This window comes from Neofelis nebulosa, chromosome 14 (assembly GCF_028018385.1).
Source record: "Neofelis nebulosa isolate mNeoNeb1 chromosome 14, mNeoNeb1.pri, whole genome shotgun sequence".
In the NCBI taxonomy this organism is placed as follows: domain Eukaryota; kingdom Metazoa; phylum Chordata; class Mammalia; order Carnivora; family Felidae; genus Neofelis; species Neofelis nebulosa.
The window spans coordinates 44,270,910-44,293,032 of NC_080795.1; the positions used below are offsets into that span (position 1 = coordinate 44,270,910).

The window sequence follows — 22,123 nt, forward strand, 5'->3', positions numbered from 1 at the left end:
AACTGTAATCCCGCTGGGGTAGAAATGTTGCTTAACATTGTCCTGGCTCAGGTTCAAGGGTAAGAGGCACTTGTTTCCCCAACTTTGGGGGCTTTGAAGACAAGCTGACTGTACTGAAGTGCTGGTGACAAGGTCCAGACTGTCACTTTGTGGTTCAAGGGATGACATTTTATGATGTGCCCAAAGACCCTCATCCAGTGCTGTTGAAAGTCTGTCATGAGGGGCCAGAAGGAAGATTGCACGCTCTTCTCCCAGGCTAGGGACACAGGGATGCCATTTATCAGAACCTGTATGTGAAGGGAACACACAGAGGAGAGTCTAGAAACACCTCTGAGCAGTCCCCACGTGGAAAAGCTGTGGGGTTCTTCACAGCAAATATTTCAGAATGTCCCCAGCATCTACAAAGCCCATATTGTAATGCCAGCTGTATTGAGAATTTCCAAGGTGTCCACCATGAGGTAGAGGAAGAGCCATTAGTATAGTTCCAGGTCTGACCCTAACTAGCCATAAGGCCTCACAGAGGTGGAATCACATTTCTAAGCCTCAGTTTCCCCTTCTGTAAAGTGAGTGACTTGGACTTTATTTCGATCCCTCCAGCTCTTAGAGTTTATTGGTCTATGAGTCTATGAACCAAAGTTCCAAAGTGGCTATGCTTCCTCACAAAATGGCAAGATTTGGGTCCAGAATCTATGTCTCTATTAGCAGAATCTACACCTGCTCTAGACCTTCCCGACTTTGTGGTTTTCATCCACCTCCTTGAACTGACTGCTGTGGCTCAATCCCTTTCACCTGAAGCCTTGCTCCACCACCCAGAATTCCATTTAACTCTGCAAATGTTGACCAAAGACTTACTCGGTTCCCACCTGCATGGTTAGGCAGATGAATGCGACTGTCTCCCACTTGGGGGAATTCACAGTGAGATGGTGAGGTCCAGACTTGCCAGAACTTCGTTTCTCCAGAGATCCCTCTAGTACCTAAACTAGGGGTTCTCAAAGTGTGGTCCCTGGGCCAGCAGCATCAATTTTGCCTGGGAACTATCTAGAAATGCAGATTTTCAGGTGTCACTCTAGATCTACAGAATCAGAAATTCTGGAGGTGTGGCCCACCGATCTTAGTTTTGAACAATCCTTGAGGCGATTGGGAGGCACCTCAAGTTTGAGAACCACCGGACTGGCCTTCTCAGAGACAAGCTGAAAGAGAGTGGTCCTGAGCTCCTAAGAGACCTGAGGAGTTCTCCTGAGGAGCACTTGGTCACTCGGGCTGCCAGGACTGGCTTTCAGCTCACAGCCACAGCTCCCTTGGCACCTCCCACAATATTTCGAACCTTTGTGGTGTTTTTGTAAATGCCCAGGCGTTGTGGAAACTGCACATTTGTTTTGACGGGAGCTAATCCAGTTTATCACATAATTCCCCATGGAACTTCCAGGCTTCCCTTTAAATTGACTGTGATGCTTGATGGGATGTTGACACCATGACTAAGACCCACAGCAAAGATCCCAACCCCAGAGGACCTCCTGCTTCCAAAAATCTCCCGAGGAAGAGTTCTCAGGAAGCCAGTCTGCTGTCTCCTCTCTCCCTCCCAAGAAGGCTTTCCTTAATATCTTCCTCCATGGCAGGGTCTGAGCCTGGTTGCAGTTCTCCTCAGCAGGCGGAGGTCACTGGGTCACATTCTCCCTGCAGTGAGTTCTGACATCAAGGGTGGGGTGCGGGTGGCTCCTGGAGAGGGGCCAGCCTGGGTCCTGGCCCTTGTCTTCTGTCCTGGAACCTGCGGGTCTGTCGTCCACGGCTCCAACCCAGGGCTGTATGCTAGACCATCGGCACCTTTGTGAAAATTACAAGAGGCACCCCTTCCAGCTGCTTCTCGGGGTGGACACAGCCCCTGGGGTTCAAGATTTCAGCCCCTTGCCTCATAGGGCAGGTGCCTGTGTGCAGGAACAGCGGCCTTCTCCCCAGCCTGGGCCCGGCAGGAGACAAATGGGGGGCGGTGTGGGCAGATAAGGGGGTTCCCACACACAGGACCCAAGGCTACGCTCTTCACCAGCGTCAGTTCCTTGAGTTCTAGCTACCACCTAATGCTGTGGGTGTTGGTATTGTCTCCGTATAGGTTTTTTTTCTGTATTAAAAGGGATTTTCAAACTTTCAGTGCCTCCATTTTCTTGTGTATCCAAATGGATATGACACTAGTCTTTCCCCTTAAGAGCTTGTTCTGAAAATCAAATGAGACCATAGAGAAGAATGCACTCTGGAAAATAGATTTTAAAACATCCCACAAACGTCAGGTTTTATATTGATCTTTCTCCCAGAGTCCTTGAAGGCAGTTTCTGGGGCCTCTGGTTTGAGAAACACATTTTGAATTCACACAGCCCCGGCTTTATGTGTGGGTGCAGCACAAGGTTGCTCTCCTGCCAGGAGGCTGTGGTTTGGGGGTGCTTCCTCGCCCCCAGATCGGAAGACCTGTGAGGCCACGCGGTGGACGAGGTGTGTGTGCAGGCGCTCGGGGCCAGTCACAGCCTGGCAAGCCGGCCTGGACAGGATGACCTCATGGGCCTTTCCCACTTTTCATCTGGATGACTGGGTTCACTGTTTCATATTTGGCTTCCTCTCTCTTTCTTGCAGCTGTGGTGATTGGGATTTAGGGCAAGCATTTGGGATCCCTTTTCTAATCCCTGTCAAATCTGGATTTAGCTACAGAGTCTGGGAAGGGGAGGAGGCACCCCCCCTTTGGCTGGAGAAGGTAGCTCAGAACATCGGAGAAATTCCTCCACCCTCTGAGGGAGGAGGCCTCTCATCTCATCCCCTATCAGCCTCTTCCCAGGATGTGATGAGTTTCGCCCACAGACTCAAACCTCTTCTAGCCTCCTTGTTTGAGGGTTTCTGGAACAAGTATGGTGGGGGTGAGGGAGAGACTTAACATTTGCCTTTTTCCTGTTAACTGTGTCCTTTGTCTCTCGGTCAGTCCCTTCTCCAGCTTCAGCACCTGCTCCCCTCGTTGAGGTGGAGGCCCCCTCTCAACCAGTGCGGCAATGGTCAGCATCAACCACTTGCAAACCACTGCCACCCTCATTGGCTTGTTGTTATGTAACCTCCCTACAGGTGAGCTGAGTTACATGGTGTGATGCTAATATACTGTGCTCATCACCGGTGGCATCAGGTGCACATTTCCCAGGCCTTTTGTAGCTGGCTTGGGGTTACCCTCCAACTCCGTTCCTCTCTGCACCTCCTAGCAGCCCTTCGCCGCTCACTCCATTTCCACCACCCTCGTGCCATCGTAGGCTTCTGTTCACGTGTCTGCCTCCATGTGTTCCTTCTCTGGATGCGAACGCCGCGTGAGACCAGTTCACGTCCTGTCTCCTTGACCCCAGCCCACTAACATCCCCGTTCTCTGAACATCTAGTGTCGGCACCGCGCTAATTATTCTTTCATTTGTTCCGTTAGTTAAGTTCCCAAGGTGGATCGTAAGCTCCTTGACGGTGGTCCCATCCTAGGCTTATTGCATATTCCCTGCAGTATCCAGCCAGGCTTATGTGGCATGCAGTAAATAATAAAATCATTTTGGCCCCGCTCAGGTGCGTGCCCACCTAAAAACTGTATTGATGGCTTTCTAGAAACTGAAGTGTCCGTTTATCTTGCAAAAATAAATAGTATCTTTGTAGCCAATACTCACGATCACACAGTCATGCACATTTTTTTACCCTTACAGCTTCCCCGGGCGGGGAAGAAAAGCCCGTGGAGATTGGAGGTCTGGAAGGTGACCCCCAGCCCTAGGATTTCCAACAACAGCCAGGCTGCCCTGGGCCATAGCACTCTTCTAATGGATCTGACCTCTCCTCTTTCCCCAGAGAGCTCCTGTGAGAATAAACGGGCAGACCTGGTCTTCATCATCGACAGCTCCCGCAGCGTCAACACCCACGACTATGCAAAAGTCAAGGAGTTCATCGTGGACATCTTGCAATTCTTGGACATTGGCCCTGATGTCACCCGAGTGGGCTTGCTGCAGTATGGCAGCACCGTCAAGAACGAGTTCTCCCTCAAGACCTTCAAGAGGAAGTCTGAAGTGGAGCGTGCGGTCAAGAGGATGAGGCACCTGTCAACGGGCACCATGACGGGGCTGGCCATCCAGTATGCCCTGAATATCGCATTCTCAGAAGCAGAGGGGGCCCGGCCTCTGAGGGAGAATGTGCTGCGGGTCATAATGATCGTGACCGACGGGAGGCCGCAGGACTCCGTGGCCGAGGTGGCTGCAAAGGCACGGGACACGGGCATCCTGATCTTTGCCATTGGTGTGGGCCAGGTGGACCTCAACACACTGAAGGCCATCGGGAGCGAGCCCCATGAGGACCATGTCTTTCTGGTGGCCAACTTCAGCCAGATGGAGTCACTGACCTCGGTGTTCCAGAACAAGTTGTGCAGTAAGTCCTGCTCCTCTGGGGCTCTTCCAGGGGGAATCATGAGGATTCCTTTTTTCATCTCCCCGTGTTGTTTCTGTGCTACCTTGTCCCAGGTACTGTGTTGGCAAGGGGTGTTCAGCAAAGGCCAGGATAGACATGGTATTCTCCTGGGGTTGCACTCTGGCCAAGGAGACAGATAGTGAGGATGTAATGATGCAGATAAGTAAGTAACTGCAGTTGTAACAATATCATAGAGGAAGAATTCAGGGCAGGACCCAACCTAGACCAGGGTGCCCAGGGAGAATCCTCTGGGGAAGGGACGTTTGAACTCAGACAGCAGAATGAGTACAAGTAGATGGGCAAAGCTTTTCTCCAACACATTGGACTGCCCTGGCATTCCTTAAGCTAGAATTCATGAGTTGGAGTAGACATGGGGACGGGAGGGCAAAAAAATTCCATGATGTCTCCTTGGATGGGGCCGAATACCAAGCATTATTGCCCCATGGTGGTGCTAGTGGTGGAGATTTTCTCTTCGAAGAGGCCCAGTGCACGGGGAGGGCTGAGATTTGGTCCCCTCCTTCTGTAAGGGGGATACCTGTCCACATCCTTGAGCTGCCTTCTGCTTCAGGGGTCCTCTGCCCTCTCTTGCTTTCTGATCCTCCTCTCCACAAGGCTTCTCTCTCCCTTCCTTGCCAGCCTGCGCTCAGTTACCTGAGCCCAGGGCTCCTGCCTCAGCTTTCCGCAGCAGGTCCGCTTGCCCTCTCCCCAGTTTCCTGCTTCTGCAGCTGGCTGCTTGTCCTTTCTTCCTCCAGGAGGGCAGGGGCTCAGGGGGCCACCCAGCCTCCTCTCTAGTCCTTGGAAACTGGAGACGTGCCTCCTGACCTGGTAAACAGTGTCCGGTGTTACCTTGCCCCTATCCATCTGTCCCTGTCCCCTCCAACTGTCATGCTTTTTTGATGGGAAAGCAAAAGGAAAAACCTATTTGGAAATAACTAGTGTTCCAAAGTATGAGTATGTGTGGAGAATGAGCTTAGGACCAGACTCATCTCCAGCTCCCCAAGAGCGGGGGGGCTCTGAGGACTCTTTTCTCAGACTCTTACACAGCCTTGGGACCCCCACTCCTCCCGCTGAAGCCTCAGGGAGGAAAGATGGTGTGTTTTTGATGTGTTGTTGTTTTTTTGAATCCCCTGCTGAGAACTAACCTCAAAAAGCAGAGACTCCATTGTTTCTTAACTCTCAAGTCAAAAGATGTACTTAAAAAAATCAATGCCATGAAGGAAAAAAGAACCTTTTTCTCTGCAATGTCTCTTGGAGAGTTTTCAAAAGTGCCGTTTGGCCTGGCACGCAGAAGGGCCGTGTCAATGGGGTGCCATGGCCCAGGTTGCCCGGGAAAACTTCAACCAGTAGAATGCGCTGCAAACATTTTAAGGTTTATGACTTTAAATGACTTCTGCAGAATTTATGTTCCCATTTTCCTGGAAATATTAAAAAAGAAATTGGTTCCGTGACAGTATTGATGGGTTTATTCATTTGTCTTGGAAAATGTCAATGGAGTTCTTTTATAAGCGCTCTGGATTTATCAGGAAATGGAAAGGCGATATGAGGCTAAGGATGTGGACTTGTGTGAATAAGGACCTTTTCTGTGTGCTTTATGGTCAGGCAGCAAAATTAAAAGGCAGTTTGGATCCTCCGCCCCGCACTTTGTTGTAATCTGGAAGCTTTTAAGAAAATATTGGGATTATGCCATTCGTTCGTTGGCGTGGCCCAAGAACCCAGGCCCCCTGCCTCCCCGGAGGAGACCAGTTTCTCTCCCACCACGTGGCAGGGTTCTGCTGAGCAGACCTGTCAACCGTCTTGACAGGTTGAGGAGGTCCTGAGGCCTCTTTATCAACTGTGCAGTAAAGATTTCAATAACTAATATTTATAAAGCACTTACTCTTCTGTTTTTATATTTGATCCTCACAAAAATCTGGGGGAGGCAACACAATACCATCCCTCCCCCCTTCTCACCCTAGTAACTGCTTATGTGAATTCCCCGAGAACATATAGCCAGCAGGTAGTGGGTTCTCCTTCCGAAGCTCTTGCTCATTTTACTCCTCTGCACGCCAGGGGTTATAAATTCCTCTTTTAAGGTAAACCATTTTCTGGTGGCCACCTCCACAGTCCAGCCATGCTGAGTAAACCAACTTTGAGGTTGACATTCACCCCAGAATTTATAGGAAGCTTTGTAGGGTAGGGGAAGAGCAGACTTGAGTCTCAATGTCCCCACCTGCCACCTATATGATACTTAGCAAATCCGCTTGTCCTGGGCTAGGTACTTTCCATATGTTCTTCATTTAATACTTATAACAAGCTTATGAGGCAGATGCTATTATTATTCTCATTTTACAGAAGTGGAAACTGAGGCTTAGAAAGGATAAGCAACTTCAGATAGCAGGATTGGAGATTCAGTTTGCAGTTTCTCTGGCCCAAGCTCTTACCCTACCCTTCACGTGCCAGGCCTGAGGGTTCCAGGCTGGTAGAAAGATGCTCTCATCACAGAGAAGTGGGATGTTGGCTATCCAAAATGTGCACCTCAGAGGCCTTGGAGAGTCACCAGGGAATGAGGGAACTCTGGTCAGAGAATACCTGGGTCTCCCTAGGAGCTTCTAGAGAGCTTTAAAAAGGAAATAATAATAATCATCATTGCCATTTATTTATTTATGTACTTATTTAAAAATTTTTAACTGTTTTATTTATTTGGGGGGGGGGGAGAATACGTGGGGGAGGGGCAGAGAAAGAGGGAGACAGAATCCAAAGCAGACTCCAGGCTCTAAGCTGTCAGCACAGAGCCCGATGCGGGGCTGGAACTTATGAACCATGAGATCATGACCTGAGTCAAAGTCAGACGCTTAACCAACTGAACCACCCAGGTGCCCCTAATCATTACCATTTATTGACATTAATATGTTCATGCACTGTTTTGAGCTATTAGCCTACATTAATTCATTTTATTCATACAAGAAACCTGTGAAGTAGGTACTTTTACAATTCTCATTTTACAGAAGGGAAAACTAAGACCCAGAGAGGTTCAATGACTTATCCAAGGTCACACAGCACTGTGGTAGCATTGAGATGTGAGCCCAGGCATTCTGGCTCAGTGTCCACATCTTGACCATTCGGTGCTACAAAAACTTGAAAGATGAATAGGAGTTTCCTGGCTAACTGAGGGGAGTGCGGTGGGCGACAGCAGTAAGCCAGGAAAGGAAAGATATTTTCACTTGATTTTTCCATTTCATTAAAACAACAGTAACAGCAGCAGCAGCAGCAGCAGCAGCAGCAGCAAAGAACTAGTCCAGATTCTCTCTTAGTTTTATAACCTGCTAAAGAGACATGACCCACGTTTGAAAAATGCTGACGAAGGGGAGGCAGGAAAGTGGAGGCCATGATGCAACTAGGGACAAGATTTCAGAGGGAAGAAGGGCTGGGGCTCCTGTGCTTCGAGCAGAGCTGACAAGCTCTGCTTATCTGCGGATCGGGTCAGAGGAGACAGGCAGTCTTCCTGTGTGGTCAGAGCCGGTCCTTCATTGTCAAACTAGGAAGAGATTAGGCTCTGGAGCCAGACTGCCCTTGAGCGGGAGACCTGGCCCTGGCTGTCACTGCCTGTGTGGACATGAACTTGGGCACAGCAGCGGCTTTTATCTGCGGGCGGTGAATTCCCACACCAGCCACAGCAAGGCGGAGGCTGCTGAGGTTCCATTCTCAGGCCACCCCTGAGGGCACCAGAGAAACTTGGAGACCAGGTAGCCTGTGAATTGAGGCCCTGTCTACAAGACGACCAAAACCTACACATCCTGGGCTGTGCCATTTTTGCCACCCAGGGAGAAAGGACACTGAATTTAGGCGCTGAAAAATGCAGGTCTATCCTGAGCTTTCTGATGACTCATTGTAACCTGGGCGGGGCTGATTTTAAGTAACCTCTTGCTACCTGTTGTATCAGCCAAGCCCGGTATTTGGAGCCTAGAGGCTGGCAGTTCCTACCCTAACAGCCCCACCCCGCCCAGGCCAGGCACAAATTAAGGCTCTAATAGTGTTCCTAAGACACACCTTTCATCCACCAGCCTGGGCGAAGTCTACACTTTTTATTACAGCCCTTTGGGGCTCTGGTGTTAAGCGGGAGGCCAGATGGATTTCAACAAACGCTGACTCTACGTACCCAGTAATTGTTTCTTTCTAGACCCCCAGTCAGCCCTACCATTCCTTCGATCATTTATGCATCTGTTAATAGGCATTTATGCACATTCATATTTCCTAGTTAAAAAAAAAAAAAATCCAGTCCTGGGTGGCTCAGTCGGTTAAGCGTCCAACTTTGGCTCAGGTCATGATCTCATGGTCTGTGGGTTTGAGCCCTGCGTTGGACTTTGTGCTGACAGCTCAGAGCCTGGAGCCTGCTTTGGATTCTGTGTCTCCCTCTCTCTCTGCCCTCCCCCACTCACGCTCTGTCTCTCTCTCTGCCTCTCAAAAATAAACATTAAAAAAAATTTTTTTTAAATCCAGTCTTGCCAGTGACCTAGTCTGCTGATGAGTGATTACTTCCCCAGAATACAAGGCCTTGACCCAGTTACAACCTACCAGGCCTTCTGAGAAATGCGTCCACCGCTGGCTAGTGGAGGAGGCAGGACAGTCACCTCCCCTTCAGCACACCACAGAGGCCGGTCCCACGGGATGGCAGGGGTGTGAGGACCCCATTGCTTTTGGGAACACCAATCACTCATCCGTAAAATTTTACAGACGGAAAATTTTTACTTTATCTTAGTAAAAAGATTTGAGATTCTTTTGCTTGAAAGTAACCGAAATTCAGTTTGAACTAGCTTTTAAGGGGGAGGGGTCGTATCATATTACCCCGTGGAAATAAGTGGAAGAGTAACGAATGACAGTCCCACTTTCTCTCCACCTTCTCCTTCTGCCTCCCGTTCCTCTCTGTTCCTTGGGCAGAAAGCATGTACCCTGTCAGCCCCCGACAGGTACCTGCCCTTGGTTTAAGCCTCTCTTCCCTCAGTTCTAGCTCCTGGATGCCAGGAAAGGACTCTGATGGTCACATCCTGTGCTGGTCAGTGGCATCCAGGAGCGGGGCTGCCTCATACCAACACATGGGCAGCTCCTACAGGTCCCACACATTCGAAGTGAGAAGGAAGGGCAGTTTGTTGAAAAGGTGGCATGGGGGGTGGTGCTACCCAGACAAAATAAGTGTCTGTACTAAGGGTCCCTAGACACCATTCATGACTTTATTCTACAGGTAAAGAAACAGGTCTAAAAGGGCTACCCAACTTACCTGAACTTCCCTCCCTTGCTCAAGGCAGAGCAGAACCGGAATCCAAGTCTTCTGGCTTCTTATCTGGTACGCTTTCCATTATACCAAATCACAGTCTCCTGGTTCTAATTCTTTTACGGCACATGGCCAAAACAAGCCTCTTTTAATTTCCCCATTTGACAGCTGAAGGAAGAAGTGGAGTTTAAGGAAATTAAGTAATTCCTACAAAGTCATACTAAGTTGTGAAGCTGAGCATTCAGGCAGTCTGCTTCTAGAAGCCGCCCTCTTCAACACTGTGCTGCCTGATGCCCAACAGATATTTCCTCTGTCTCACATCTCCTGCCCCCTTGTATTGTCTGCCAGGGTCCAGATGAGAAGATGGGCACCGGTCATCACGTGGGCCTCACACCAGTGGATAACTGGTGTGTGGCTGGTTTCCAAACTTGAGACTTCCTTCATTACAGAGAGGGACACACTGAAAGTTCTTCAGGAATGCCCCCCGCCCCCTGCCATGCCTGTGGGTAGTTGGGCTCCAGCAGTCTAGGAAAGAAAGAGAACAGTGCACAGCAAATGCATTTTAAAAACAGGATAATGATTTTCCACTCATAAGGCTGTCAAAACTTAACTATTTTGATAATCCCGAGCACTGAGGTTTTTTACTCTCATGCATTGCTGGTGTGAACCAGCTTGCAAGGCAATTAGGCCACGTCTCTTCAAACTAGGATCCAGTCCTAGCAAAACCACCGCACTTGTGCTCAAGGAGATGTATCTGAGAATATGCATCCCAGTGTCAATGCAAGTGAAAATCTGGGAACTGTGCAAATGACGGCTGATGGGGAAATGACTAAATACAATGAGGAAGAATCATAGGACCGATAGATAAAGCAATTGAAGGGAATAAAACAGATCTAACATATTTGATCAGATCTGAGATATACAGTCAATTCTCATTATTCTCAGTGATTATGTTCTATAAAGTCCTGGTGAATGCTGAATTTGCAAATACTGAACCACGACTCCTGGGGGAGATAGGGAGTTAGGTTCCTACAAGCCTCTAGTCTCCACATTTTTGTTAACTGATCAATACATAAACTGTTCTATGTGTCTAGAGGCACCTTATGTGATACACATGTTGATTCATTAACACTGAGCTGCTCACAGCTAGCAGCACTGTTGTTGAAGCCAGAGCCCAAAACGTACCCAGCGCACCTTTCACCTGTAAGGCGCCTGCTGCCTGCTTGCACCCAGAAGCACTAGACGCACATCACTAAGCGCTTCACATCAGCAAACGCTAGCACTTCGGCATTCTGCTCGGGGCCGTGTTAAACAGCAAAATCACCCACAGAAACAAGCCCAAAAATCAAAAAACGAGGCACCAAATAGACCTCAAAAAGGACAGTTGTGTACTGTCTGAGAACTGAAACAAGGAGGCCACCTCAGCTGGCAGTGCGCACATCAGGCGACTCAAATTTTTCATGACTGAGCCTGTCTGTGTTGATTTCACTGTGAGTATCGATTTCAGGGTTACAAATACATTTTAGTGAGTAGGCGAGTTCACAAATATGGAATCTGTGAATAATGGGGATCACCTGTTTGCAGCTTCACATCTTAACGTCTTTCACATTGGGGTGCATCTTAGATTCCCTGTAGATAGTATATACATCAGTACAGATAGAATCTGCAGTTAGTGTTGAGTGAAAATCCAAGGTGACGACCACTACGTGTAGGATGAGCTCCCACATATAAAATAAGACAATAAACCACCACACTTCCCAATGCTACCTGCAGCTGTGTATGGAGCAGTCCCTAGGACACGGTTCTAAGTATTTTACCATCTTAATTATTTTAATCCTCACAAGGCTCTTATGAAGTAGGAGCTATTTTTATCCCCATTTTTTGAGGGGGCTGCAAAGGGAGAGGGGGAGAGAGAATCTTAAGCAGGCTCCATATTCAGTGTGGAGCCCCACGTGGGGCTCGACGTGGGGCTCGATCTCATGACCATGAGATAGTGACCTGAGCCAAAATCAAGAGTCAAACGCTCAACTGACTCGGCCACCCAGGTGCCTCTTATCCCCATTTTATATAAAATGGTTAAGAAAATTGTCCATGGTCACAGAAACATATTTTTTCACACCAAAGTAAACCTGATTGATAGGATTTAACTACTAACTTTCCAAACATTGTTTGTATCTTTTTTAAAAGTTTATTTATTTATTTATTTTTATTCTTTAAGTGTAATTTATTGTCACATTGCCTTACATACAACACCCAGTGCTCATCCCAACAAGTGCCCTCCTCAATGCCCATCACCCACTTTCCCCTCTCCCCCAACCCCCATCAACCCTTAGTTTGTCCTCCTATGGTTTGGCTCCCTCCCTCTCTGTTTGTAACTATTTTTTCCCCTTTCCCTTCCCCCACCATCTTCTGTTAAGTTTCTCGAGATCCACATACAAGTGAAAACATACGATATCTGTCTTTCTCTGACCGACTTATTTCACTTAGCATAATACCCTCCAGTTCCATCAACTAATGAATGGATAAGTTTATTTATTTTGGGAGAAAGAGAGAGAGCACGTGCGTGTGTGTGCGAGCAAGGGAGGGGCAGAGAGAGAGGGAGAGAAAGAAAATCTCAAGCAGGCTCTGAACTATCAGTGCAGAGCCCGACAGAACCCGTCTCAAGGTTCATACCCCCAAAACCCTGAGATCATGACCTGAGCCGACATCAAGGGTGGGGCGCTTAACCGACTGAGCCACCCAAGTGTCCCCATTATTTGTATCTTAACAGGAGTTAAAACACAGACTATCATAAACTCACAACAATCAATCTTAATTGTATTGTTAAAAATTTTTAAAGTTTTACTGCCCTACTTTATTTATTTCCTACTGTATTTCTTACTTAGAAGTAACCAGACATATATGTTAAGATACACCATCAGTTTCACCAGTAGCTCCGTTTTCCTAAGCACGGGATTAATGAGATTGTTCTTAGCTTTTGAAAGCCTCTTTTATTTGGGCTTCATAAAAATGTATTTCTACATATGGACATCTTTTTTGTTTATGAGAACACTTGCATAACTTGTACTCTGTTTATAATGATGCTTGTTAATTTTAAATATGTTCAAGTTGAATTATATTGAATAAAATAATAAATTAAGATGTAAAAAAAAAAAAAAGAGAGAGAATTTTTATGAGCTCCAGACAGACTTATGCAAGAATTGATATATCTGAAAGCTGAGGTACTTCAGATAGTAAATTCAGTAATATTTTAAATTGACAGAAAGATTAAGGAAACATGAAACTTAGGAATGAATTTTTTACTCCAAAATATTGTGTATAACACTTTCGCATATTAAAAGATTGCTCTTGGGATTTACGGCCCCAAAAAATTGTTGACTCTTACCATATCCTCATTTAATAACTTTTCCTACAACCCCATTGCTGCCTACTGAAAATCCACATGTTAGCCAAAGCCCCCTCTGGTATCAGCAAACTTTCTGATTCCGCAATTGAGTATTATTAATTGAACCATGAAATTTCTCTTTTTTGTAGATCATTTTTGACCTATTTTAGTGGATATCGGCAATTTCATATGGCACCTTAGCGTCATTTCCCTTTAACCTTCTGTGGCCCGTTATAGATTCCTGGTGGCATTTATCTAGAACTGACTAGTCCAACGAGAGGCTCTGAATCCCCTGGAGGGTAGGGACTGCAACTTGTTTTCCTTTGGGTCCTGCTTTCTCCTTCACAGAAGGTTCTGGGTGAATGTGGGTGGATGAAGTCAGAGAAGGCGTCATCATTGCCTTAACTTGCTGTGTCTTCCCTTACAGTGGTCCACATGTGCAGCATCCTGGAGCATAACTGTGCCCACTTCTGCATCAATACCCCGGGCTCGTACGTCTGCAGATGCAGACAAGGATACATCCTCAACTCGGACCAGACTACTTGCAGAAGTAAGATGGCTTTGCTGGTGTATCTGCCCTGTCCTCCTCTGCCCTCTGCTCTCTCCTAGGGCCTATTTAATTCATATGTGGCTCCTCGCTTAACCTAGTCATCATCTCCTCAAGGAAAGAAAGGAGGTTTTATAACTCGTGTATTTTGTGTCGACCTCCATCCTCCACCCCGCCATTGTAGTGCTTGGACCAGAGCCAGCACAGCACATAGTAGGCCAGCAGGAGGAGTTTGGAAGATTGTTGGAGGCATCTCCTTAGAAACAGCCTTTTTGAATTCATGAGCTGGTGTCTTTTTCTTCCAAACTGTTCTTTAGGGGGAACCACTGGAGAGCCTTTTCATCCACTGTCTCTATTAACTATACCCTGAGGAATTGTTTCTGTATTTTATTCTCTTCTCTGAAGCATTGACTTAGGATGAGTTATTAACATTGGCTGGGAATGATTATTCCAGTTCCGTTTTAGAGGTGTGCAGTGATCTCGTAGCAGGGATCTAGTAGACCCATAAAGTCTCCTAAATGAAAAAGAAAAAAAAAAAAAAAGGTCAAACAGATTAAAAGTGCAGATAGAACTCAGATTCTCTTTTTTTTTTGGCCAAGCTCCCAAACTAGACAACATACTGACATTTGAACCAGCAAGAGGTAATCTGCCTCTTAGAGGAGAGAATTCCCTATACACTGAGTGTGGTGCCTACATATGTATGTTTTTAAGTTGTAAGTAAAGCCACTGTGTTAGCCCATAGACAGCCAGGCTACCAAACCAGGCTTACTCAAGATGTGAGGAAGGCCAGCGGGGAGACCTTGCTCCTGGCAGCCGAGGCGCAATGTGGTTCGAGATTCTGCCCGGGATCGGTGTCATGGCCGTGTGCTTGGTCATTCCCGGCATAGCCACTGCGCACATCCACAGGTTCTGTAATGGGGGCAAGGAAAAAGGGGTTGCCATTATTATCCATATCATTGGAGTTTGATGCAAAGAGATAAGCGCATCTCTGGAGTTAATCGTTACCGTGTGTCAAAGGGTTTGGAGAATATTGATTAAAGAAGCCTTTTCCCGACTGATGAAGAATAACTCAGTTATGCTCATCTGCCCTTTCTGGAAGGTTATGCAGTGTATCAATGTAGTACATAATAAAAACAAAACAAGACAAAACAACAACAACAACAACAACAACAAGATGTGAGGAAGACCGGCCCACACGGAGGCAAATAAAACTCAGCTAATCTGACACGCAGTTCATGCAACACATAATTGTTATTATACCTCATGGTAAGCAATTAAGCATTAATGGAAAGCATCTGCACAAATGGCTGTAATTAGTATCGCATATATAGAGCCAAACCACATTTTCCTGTTTTCTTCCCACTTCATTTTCGGGGTTGTAAATAGCTGGATAGAAGCCTCCTGCCCCCCAAGGTTAGGGAACATCTGCTTGACTCCTCCAGTTCTGTGGCCTCTGGAAACACAAAGCTTCCCAGTGCTATGTGTTCCTGGGCTCCTCCCAGACCTCAGGGTCCCAGATTTTTGAGTGCAGCCTGAATCATCCTGATCTTCTGCTTGAACCTCTGACCCTTCTTGAGTTTCCACAACAAAAATTGCTCACACCCACCGCTCATGGGTTTAATAGAATTCGCTGGGAAAATGGGGGAGCCCTGGCAAGGTCACCTCACACACTGCTCGGCAAACAACCTAAACATCTTTTTTAGACATCCCCCGACCCTCTTCAAGAGCTCCGCCCGCCCCCTCTCCCAGCCTCTTCGGGAGCTCCCCTCTGCAAGGTGTTGCTCTGAAGAATGCTCAGCCTTTCGCCACCTTGCTTACTCCCATCATGCCCTTCCCTTCTTAGGAACACAAGAAAGTCCTCCCCTTGTCTTCTGCCTCAATGGCCTGCTGCAATCCGGGCATCTGCTGACATCCATTTTCCATGGGCTGGCTTAGTCAAGTCAGAGGAATTTGGGGACTAGCAAATAAAGAATAAAAAGTCCTCCCCCTAGTGTCATGAGCCAGGCCTTCCCCACACCACGTTTTGTCAACCCCTGCCTGGTCCCACCTCAAGCCTGGAGACCCCTAGGCTCTCCCCAGTGTTGATCTGTCCTGGGATCCCCACTATAGGAGGAGGGCTGTGGGTGCAAAGAGCATGAAGCAGAAACTGCCTGGGCTTCAGACAGACAGGAGCAAGGCGGCCCGGGTCAGAGGTTCTCAGGTTCCAGTAACTAAGAGCCACTCAGGAAGCTGACCCCCGGGGTCTCACCCCCAGAGATTCAGAGTCAACAGGTTTAGGGTGGGGCGCAGGAGAATGCATTTTCAGTGAACTTCTGACATGGATTGCTGCCACGCTCTTGAGATCCACTGGCATCAGCAACGGGGGGACCGGAGGAAAGGGCTTCAAGTTAAGGGAGAAGAGAAGGAGCTGGAGCCAGGGGTCTGCTGTCCCATCTGACCCAGCCCTCCGGTCACCCGGAATCAGTTAACCTCCCTTCACTGTCAGCACCAGACTTAGCTGAGTAGGTACAGTCATAAAGAGCAGTTATCTCTCTCCCCGCCCCCCCTTTCTTTCTCTTTCTCAAAGATAATCACTCTTGTTTGCATGTCTGAAATTCTATCTGGGCCAGTGGTATAGTCCACAGACTTCAATTTCAATCTTGACTTTCAGGCTGTGCCTGTCTCACGCCGAGCTGATTATTTAAATTCCTTGACTCCACTTCCACAGCCATAAAATGGGAAGGGTGGTGACAAATTCATACCTGTCTCATCAATAAATCCCTGTCAGCCTGTGGTTTGGGTCTGCTGGACAGTTGAAAGTTGTGCCAAGGGAAGGCAGGGCCATACCCCGACTTCTGTTTATGAACGGCTGGCGGGGACCTTCCCCCACCAACATTGAAAGAAGCCAGTGGGCATGGAGAAGAATAAGACACAGTTCTTTCCATTTTTGAGCATGTAAGATGTGCCAGGGAGCATGCAAACTATTGGGGAAAAAAATAGTGAATAAAACAGCAGTGTTCCTGCTCACTTTCTTGCATGGGAGTAATTCAAATAAACAACCAAGGTAATTGCAACCAAAAGCAATTGTGTCCCACTCCCAGCTCAGTGTGAGAGGTCAGGCCTAACTATAGCCACTGCACTTATTAAGTGCTCACCATGTTCCAGGAGCTCTCCTGGTGCTTTATATATGTTACCTCATTTAATTCTGACAATAAGCTCTTAAAGTAGGTTTGGTCATTCTCATTTTACAGAGAAGGAAAATAAGGTACTCCCCTCAAAACTTTAGACAGTTTACTCAAGGTCATATGGCTAGTACTATGACCAAAGCAGAATCGAAACCCTGTTATGTAGGAGTCCATATTATTAGCTCTTAACCACCATTTGATACTGTCCCATGATCCTTGAGGGCCCCCAGATGGCAGTAGGGCAATCCTGCAACCAGAGAAATTCCTCCAGACCCAGGTTCACAGGCTCGCTGATCCCCAGGGAGACTCAGAACTAATTCAACAGGACTAACAATCAAATGATTGTCATTCCCCAAGTCCACTGCTGTGACACTGTCACTATACAGAATGATTTGAGAGGACCTCTTAGGCAATTGCCTTCGGACGCGCGCGCGCGCACACACACACACACACACACACACACACACACGCCCCCATAGCCACCATTTTCTATTCGTACCTGTTTGTGTGAAGAGAGGAGGCAGACACAACTAATTCGGAGATCCTTCCGGTGGAAATGGGTCCTGGATGTCAGACTTTGAGCTCCCTCTCCCACATAACCCAAGAATTCTGTTCCCTCCTGGTGATGGCACATGTTCACCCACTACCTGGGATACCAGGTTGTTGCAAAGCACCTCCATCCCACCTCCAGACAGTGTGGACTAATGCTTGAGCTAAAATCCTACTCTCTGTGATTCCCACCTTTGATCCTATTCTGCCAGCTAAAGCTATATACCAGAAAGTATATTTCCTTTTCTAAATAAAGAGAAAACCCTTTGATTATTGAAGAGTGTCATCCCCCCCACCTCTCATTAATTTTCTCTTTTTCAGGGGAAGCATAAACACATCTTTAAGTAACTGGGTTTGGAATCTCTTTGTGGTCCAAATTATCCTCTTCCGGACACTACTTGGTCAGTGTCTCAAAATATGCTCTTCCATTAAAAGACTAGACCAAGCATATTAAATAAATATTGCCTTCAAAGTTCTGCCCATCTGAGCAATTTGGAAGGTACTGGAAGTCAATGTTGTGGATTCTTCTGTCCTCCAAAATGTCTTTCCCATCTAATACCTCTGTATGAGATATATGGAAAAGTGCTTAGCAGAGTGCATAGCCATAAGGCTCAAGAGAAGTTTATGTCCTTTGCTTTCCCCATTTAAAAAAAAATGGGGGAAAAACCCTCATGAAGTATGCCTGTCTTCACGTGTCTGTTTCCCACCATTCCCCTCCTCTTGAATTCCTTTCCCACTAGTAGGAAAGAACTTTATCTTCTTTCCTTTTCTTTATTTATGTTTTTAAATAAGGAATTTCCCCTCCCTTCTCGAATATTTAATCTATCTGGAAAAATATTGAAAACACAACATTTAGAAATTTTCACTTGGCCAAAAAATGTAAACTGTCTTATCCAGCATTTTTTTTTCTCTCTCTCTCAAGAACCATATCAAATGCATTTTATTGCTTTCAGTCTTCAGATATGTTCCTGACATTATTTTTTCCAAGCTATGCAAGTGACTTAATAGCATTTATTTTAGAGTTTAATCAAGGGGCATGATCCAGAAAAACAATCATATTATTGAAAAGAGAAAAGAAAATTATAACCAACATCCTTCGTGGATTCAGATGCAAAGATTCTTGAAGACTTAGCAAATGGAATCCATATTTATATACTGTAATCAAGACCAAATGAGGTTTATCCGAAGAATGCAAGTTTGCTTTAACATTCAAAAAGCAATCAATATAATTCATCATATTTAAAAATGAAAACGTTTAAAAATGAAAATATTTAAAAATGAAAACATATATAATCATTTCAGTAGATGCAGACAAAGTGTTGGACAATATCCAACACTCATTCATGATAAAAACTCTCAGCAAACTAGCAATAAAAGGGAAATTTCTCAACCTGATAAAGGGTATCTATGAAAAAACCTATCATAAATATATCATACTCAAGAGTGAAAGACTAAATGCTTTCCTCCTGAGAGAAGGAGTAAGAGTATGTTCATTCTCACCACTTCTCCTCAACACTGTACTGGGGGTCCTAACTGATATCATAATGAAATAAAAAGAAATTAGAAAGTCATACAGAAAAAAGTAAAACTGTCTTTATTCACAGACTATGTGCTTGCTTATGTAGAGAGCTGGTGGAATCTTCAAAAAGCTACTAAAATTAACAAATGAACTTAGCAAGGTTGCAAGACACAAGTCAAGATACAAAATTATTTGATTTTGTTTTTACATACTGGCAACAAAAGTCAGAAACTGGAAATATGTAAATTAGGGATAAAGTTTACAAAATTCTGCATGATCTGTACACTGAAAAGTACAAAAGATTTCCACAATAAATTGAAGAAGACATAAATAAATGGAGAGATATACTGTATGATGGAATGGAAGACTTAATATGGCTCAGATGTCAATTCTATTGATCTATAGATTCAAAGCAATCCTTATCAAAATCCTAGCAGACTTTTTAAGGTGGAAACTGACTATCTGATTCATATATATATATATATATATATATATATATATATATGAACATGCAAAAGAACTATCATAGTCAAATACAGTCGATTCTTACTATTCATAATTATGTTTTATAAGTCTCTGTGAACATTGAACTAATGATTACTAGATCATTGTTCCTAGAAGAAATACAGGGTTAGGTTCTTGTGAGCTTCTGGTCACAGCATTTCATCAGTGAATACATAACCTTGTTTTGTGTGTGCCTCTATTTATTTTATTATTATTTTTGGAAATGTTTTATTTGTGTGTGTGTGTGTGTGTGTGTGAGAGAGAGAGAGAGAGAGAGAGAGAGAGAGAGAGAACAAGTGGGGGAGGGGCAGAGAGAGAAGGGACAAAGGATCTGAAGCAGGCTCTGTGGTGACAGCAGTTAGCCTGATGTGGGGTCAAACCTCAAGAACCTCAAGATCATGACCTGAGCTGAAGTTCGATGCTTAACCCACTGAGCCACCCAGGTGCCCCTGTGTGCCTCTTTTGAAGACTCCTTATTGAGTATATATTACTGATTGGTTAACATTGAACTCACAGCTGACAGCACTATTACTCATGCCTTAGTGGAGATCATCTAATATACATGTTTTCTTCACAAGGCATATCACAGCTTTCTTGCATTTAGGAACACTGGACAGCATTTCAGCACTATACCTGAGGGCCATTTTAAACAGTGAAATCACCAACAAAAAGCACAAAAGGCAAAAAACATGGCACTAAATAGAACACAAAAAGAAAGCTTGTGTGTAGTATGAGGGCTAAAACAAGAAGGCAGAGCATTGCCTTTTTTGACCTTAACTGGGAACATATGCATCAGATAGCTAGAATTTTTACCATTCTGTGTACATACATCAATGGTCATGAAAATGCTGCAAATATTGATTTGTATTACAAGTAAATTTTAGAAAGTATATTAATTAGCAAATATGGAATCTGCAAATAATGGGATCAATGAAAACTCTAAAAAAAAAAATAAAGTTGGGGGCTTAAATTACCTGATTTCAAGACTAATTATAAAGTAATAATAAACAAAACAGTATGTATAGGTGACATCAATGGACCAGAATATAGTTCAAGAATAGACCCATACACATATGGTGAAATGATTTTTTATAAAAGTGCCAAAGCAATTCATGAGGAAAGAATAATGTCATCAACAAATAATGCTATAACAATTGGATTGTCATGTGTGAAAAAATGGACCTCATCCCTTACCTCACATCATATATAAAAATTAATTCAAAATTGATTTTAAATTAAATGTAAGAATGGAAGCAATTAAATGTCTACATGAAAACGTAGGAAAAAGTTTTTTGATGACCCAGGGTTTGGCAAGGATCTTTTAAATAGGATATAACACGAAAAAACTCAATAAATTGCACTTCATCAAAATCAAAACATTTACTTTTCAAAATACGCTACTACCAAAATGAAAAGGTGAACGAACCATAGACTGAGATAAAATATTTGCAAAACGTATATCCAACAAAAGACCTTAGAATATATAAAGAATTCTTAGAACTCAATATTAGGGAAATAACCCAGTCAAAATGGGCAAAAGATTTGAACAGACACTAAACCAGAGAAGATAGATGGATGGCAAAGAAGCCTGTGAAGACATATTCAACATTATCAGTCATTAGAGAAATGCAAATTAAACCCACAGTGACACGCCACCATGCTTCCACTAGATTGGATAAATTTTGAAATATTGGCCCTAAAGTACGTGTTGGCAAAGTTGGCAACAGGAACCGTCATTGTTCCTGGCAGGAATGTAAAATGGTTCATCCACTTTGGAAAACAGTTTGTTTTCTACAAAGCTGAATATGTACCTACAATATGACCCAGGCATTCAATTCTTAGGTATTTACTGAGAATAAATTAAAGTTTATGTCTAAACAAAGATTTGAACACAAATGGTCACAGCAGCTTTATTTGTAAGAGTCCCAAACTGGAAACAACCCAAATGTCCATCAGTAGGTGAATGGATAACAAATTGTGATATATGCATACAATGTAATGCGACTAGGCAATGAACAGAGTGACTATTGACACATGCAGCAAGCTAGATGAATTTCAAAATAACCATGTTGCATGAAATAAACCAAACAAAAAAAGAGTACACACTGTATGATTCCATTTATAGAAAATTTTAGAAAATGGCAACTAATCTATGTGACAGAGAGTAGATTAGTGCTTGCCTGGGACCAGGGGCAGGGGGGCAGGGAGCAGGTAGAGGGATTACCAAGGGGCATGAGGAAACTTTGGGGATCTGGGGGTAATGGATATGTTCATTATCTTGATTATGATGATGATATGTTGACATGTCAAATTTATCAAATTGCATACTCTAAATTTATGCAGTTTATTGTATGTCATTTGATTCAATGAAGCTAATATATAGAGAGAAAGTCAGAACAAGGTGGTTTTGGAAGGTGAGTGGTGCTGAGACAAAGCCTGCAAGATAAGAGATTGGAGAGAGAATCATGGAACAATCAGGGGAGGCGTTTGGAGGAGGGGGTTTTTCTAACAATGCAGGGCTTGTTGTCTTTGAGGGTTCTAACTAGACCAGACGGCCTGTCTGGAAGGGTTTGTTTGGGGCATTGGTGGCGAATGAGGGAAGGAATGTAAGCTGGAACCAATTATGGAGCAATTCGATTCCCAGCAGCGGTCTTTGGTGGGTAGGGGCACTGAGCTCAGGGTGTCAGGGGTAAAACTACCTTGTAGTAAATTGAGTCTAGCAGTAATATATGCGTGGGATTCAAATTAGGTACCGAGTGGGT

General features: G+C 45.0%; 1 protein-coding gene and 1 pseudogene across 3 annotated transcripts in view; both read left to right on the forward strand.

Annotated features, from left to right (window-relative positions):
• The window catches only part of MATN2 (matrilin 2), a 136,279-nt gene that overhangs the window by 43,579 nt on the left and 70,577 nt on the right, over positions 1 to 22,123 (forward strand). For all 3 annotated transcript variants that reach the window (XM_058698671.1, XM_058698673.1, XM_058698670.1), the window contains exons 3-4: positions 3,840 to 4,409; positions 13,506 to 13,628. In XM_058698671.1, the coding sequence (XP_058554654.1) occupies positions 3,840 to 4,409; positions 13,506 to 13,628 (693 nt within the window). The remainder of the gene's footprint in view (positions 1 to 3,839; positions 4,410 to 13,505; positions 13,629 to 22,123) is intronic.
• LOC131494353 (NADH dehydrogenase [ubiquinone] 1 alpha subcomplex subunit 1-like) lies at positions 13,648 to 18,513 on the forward strand (annotated as a pseudogene).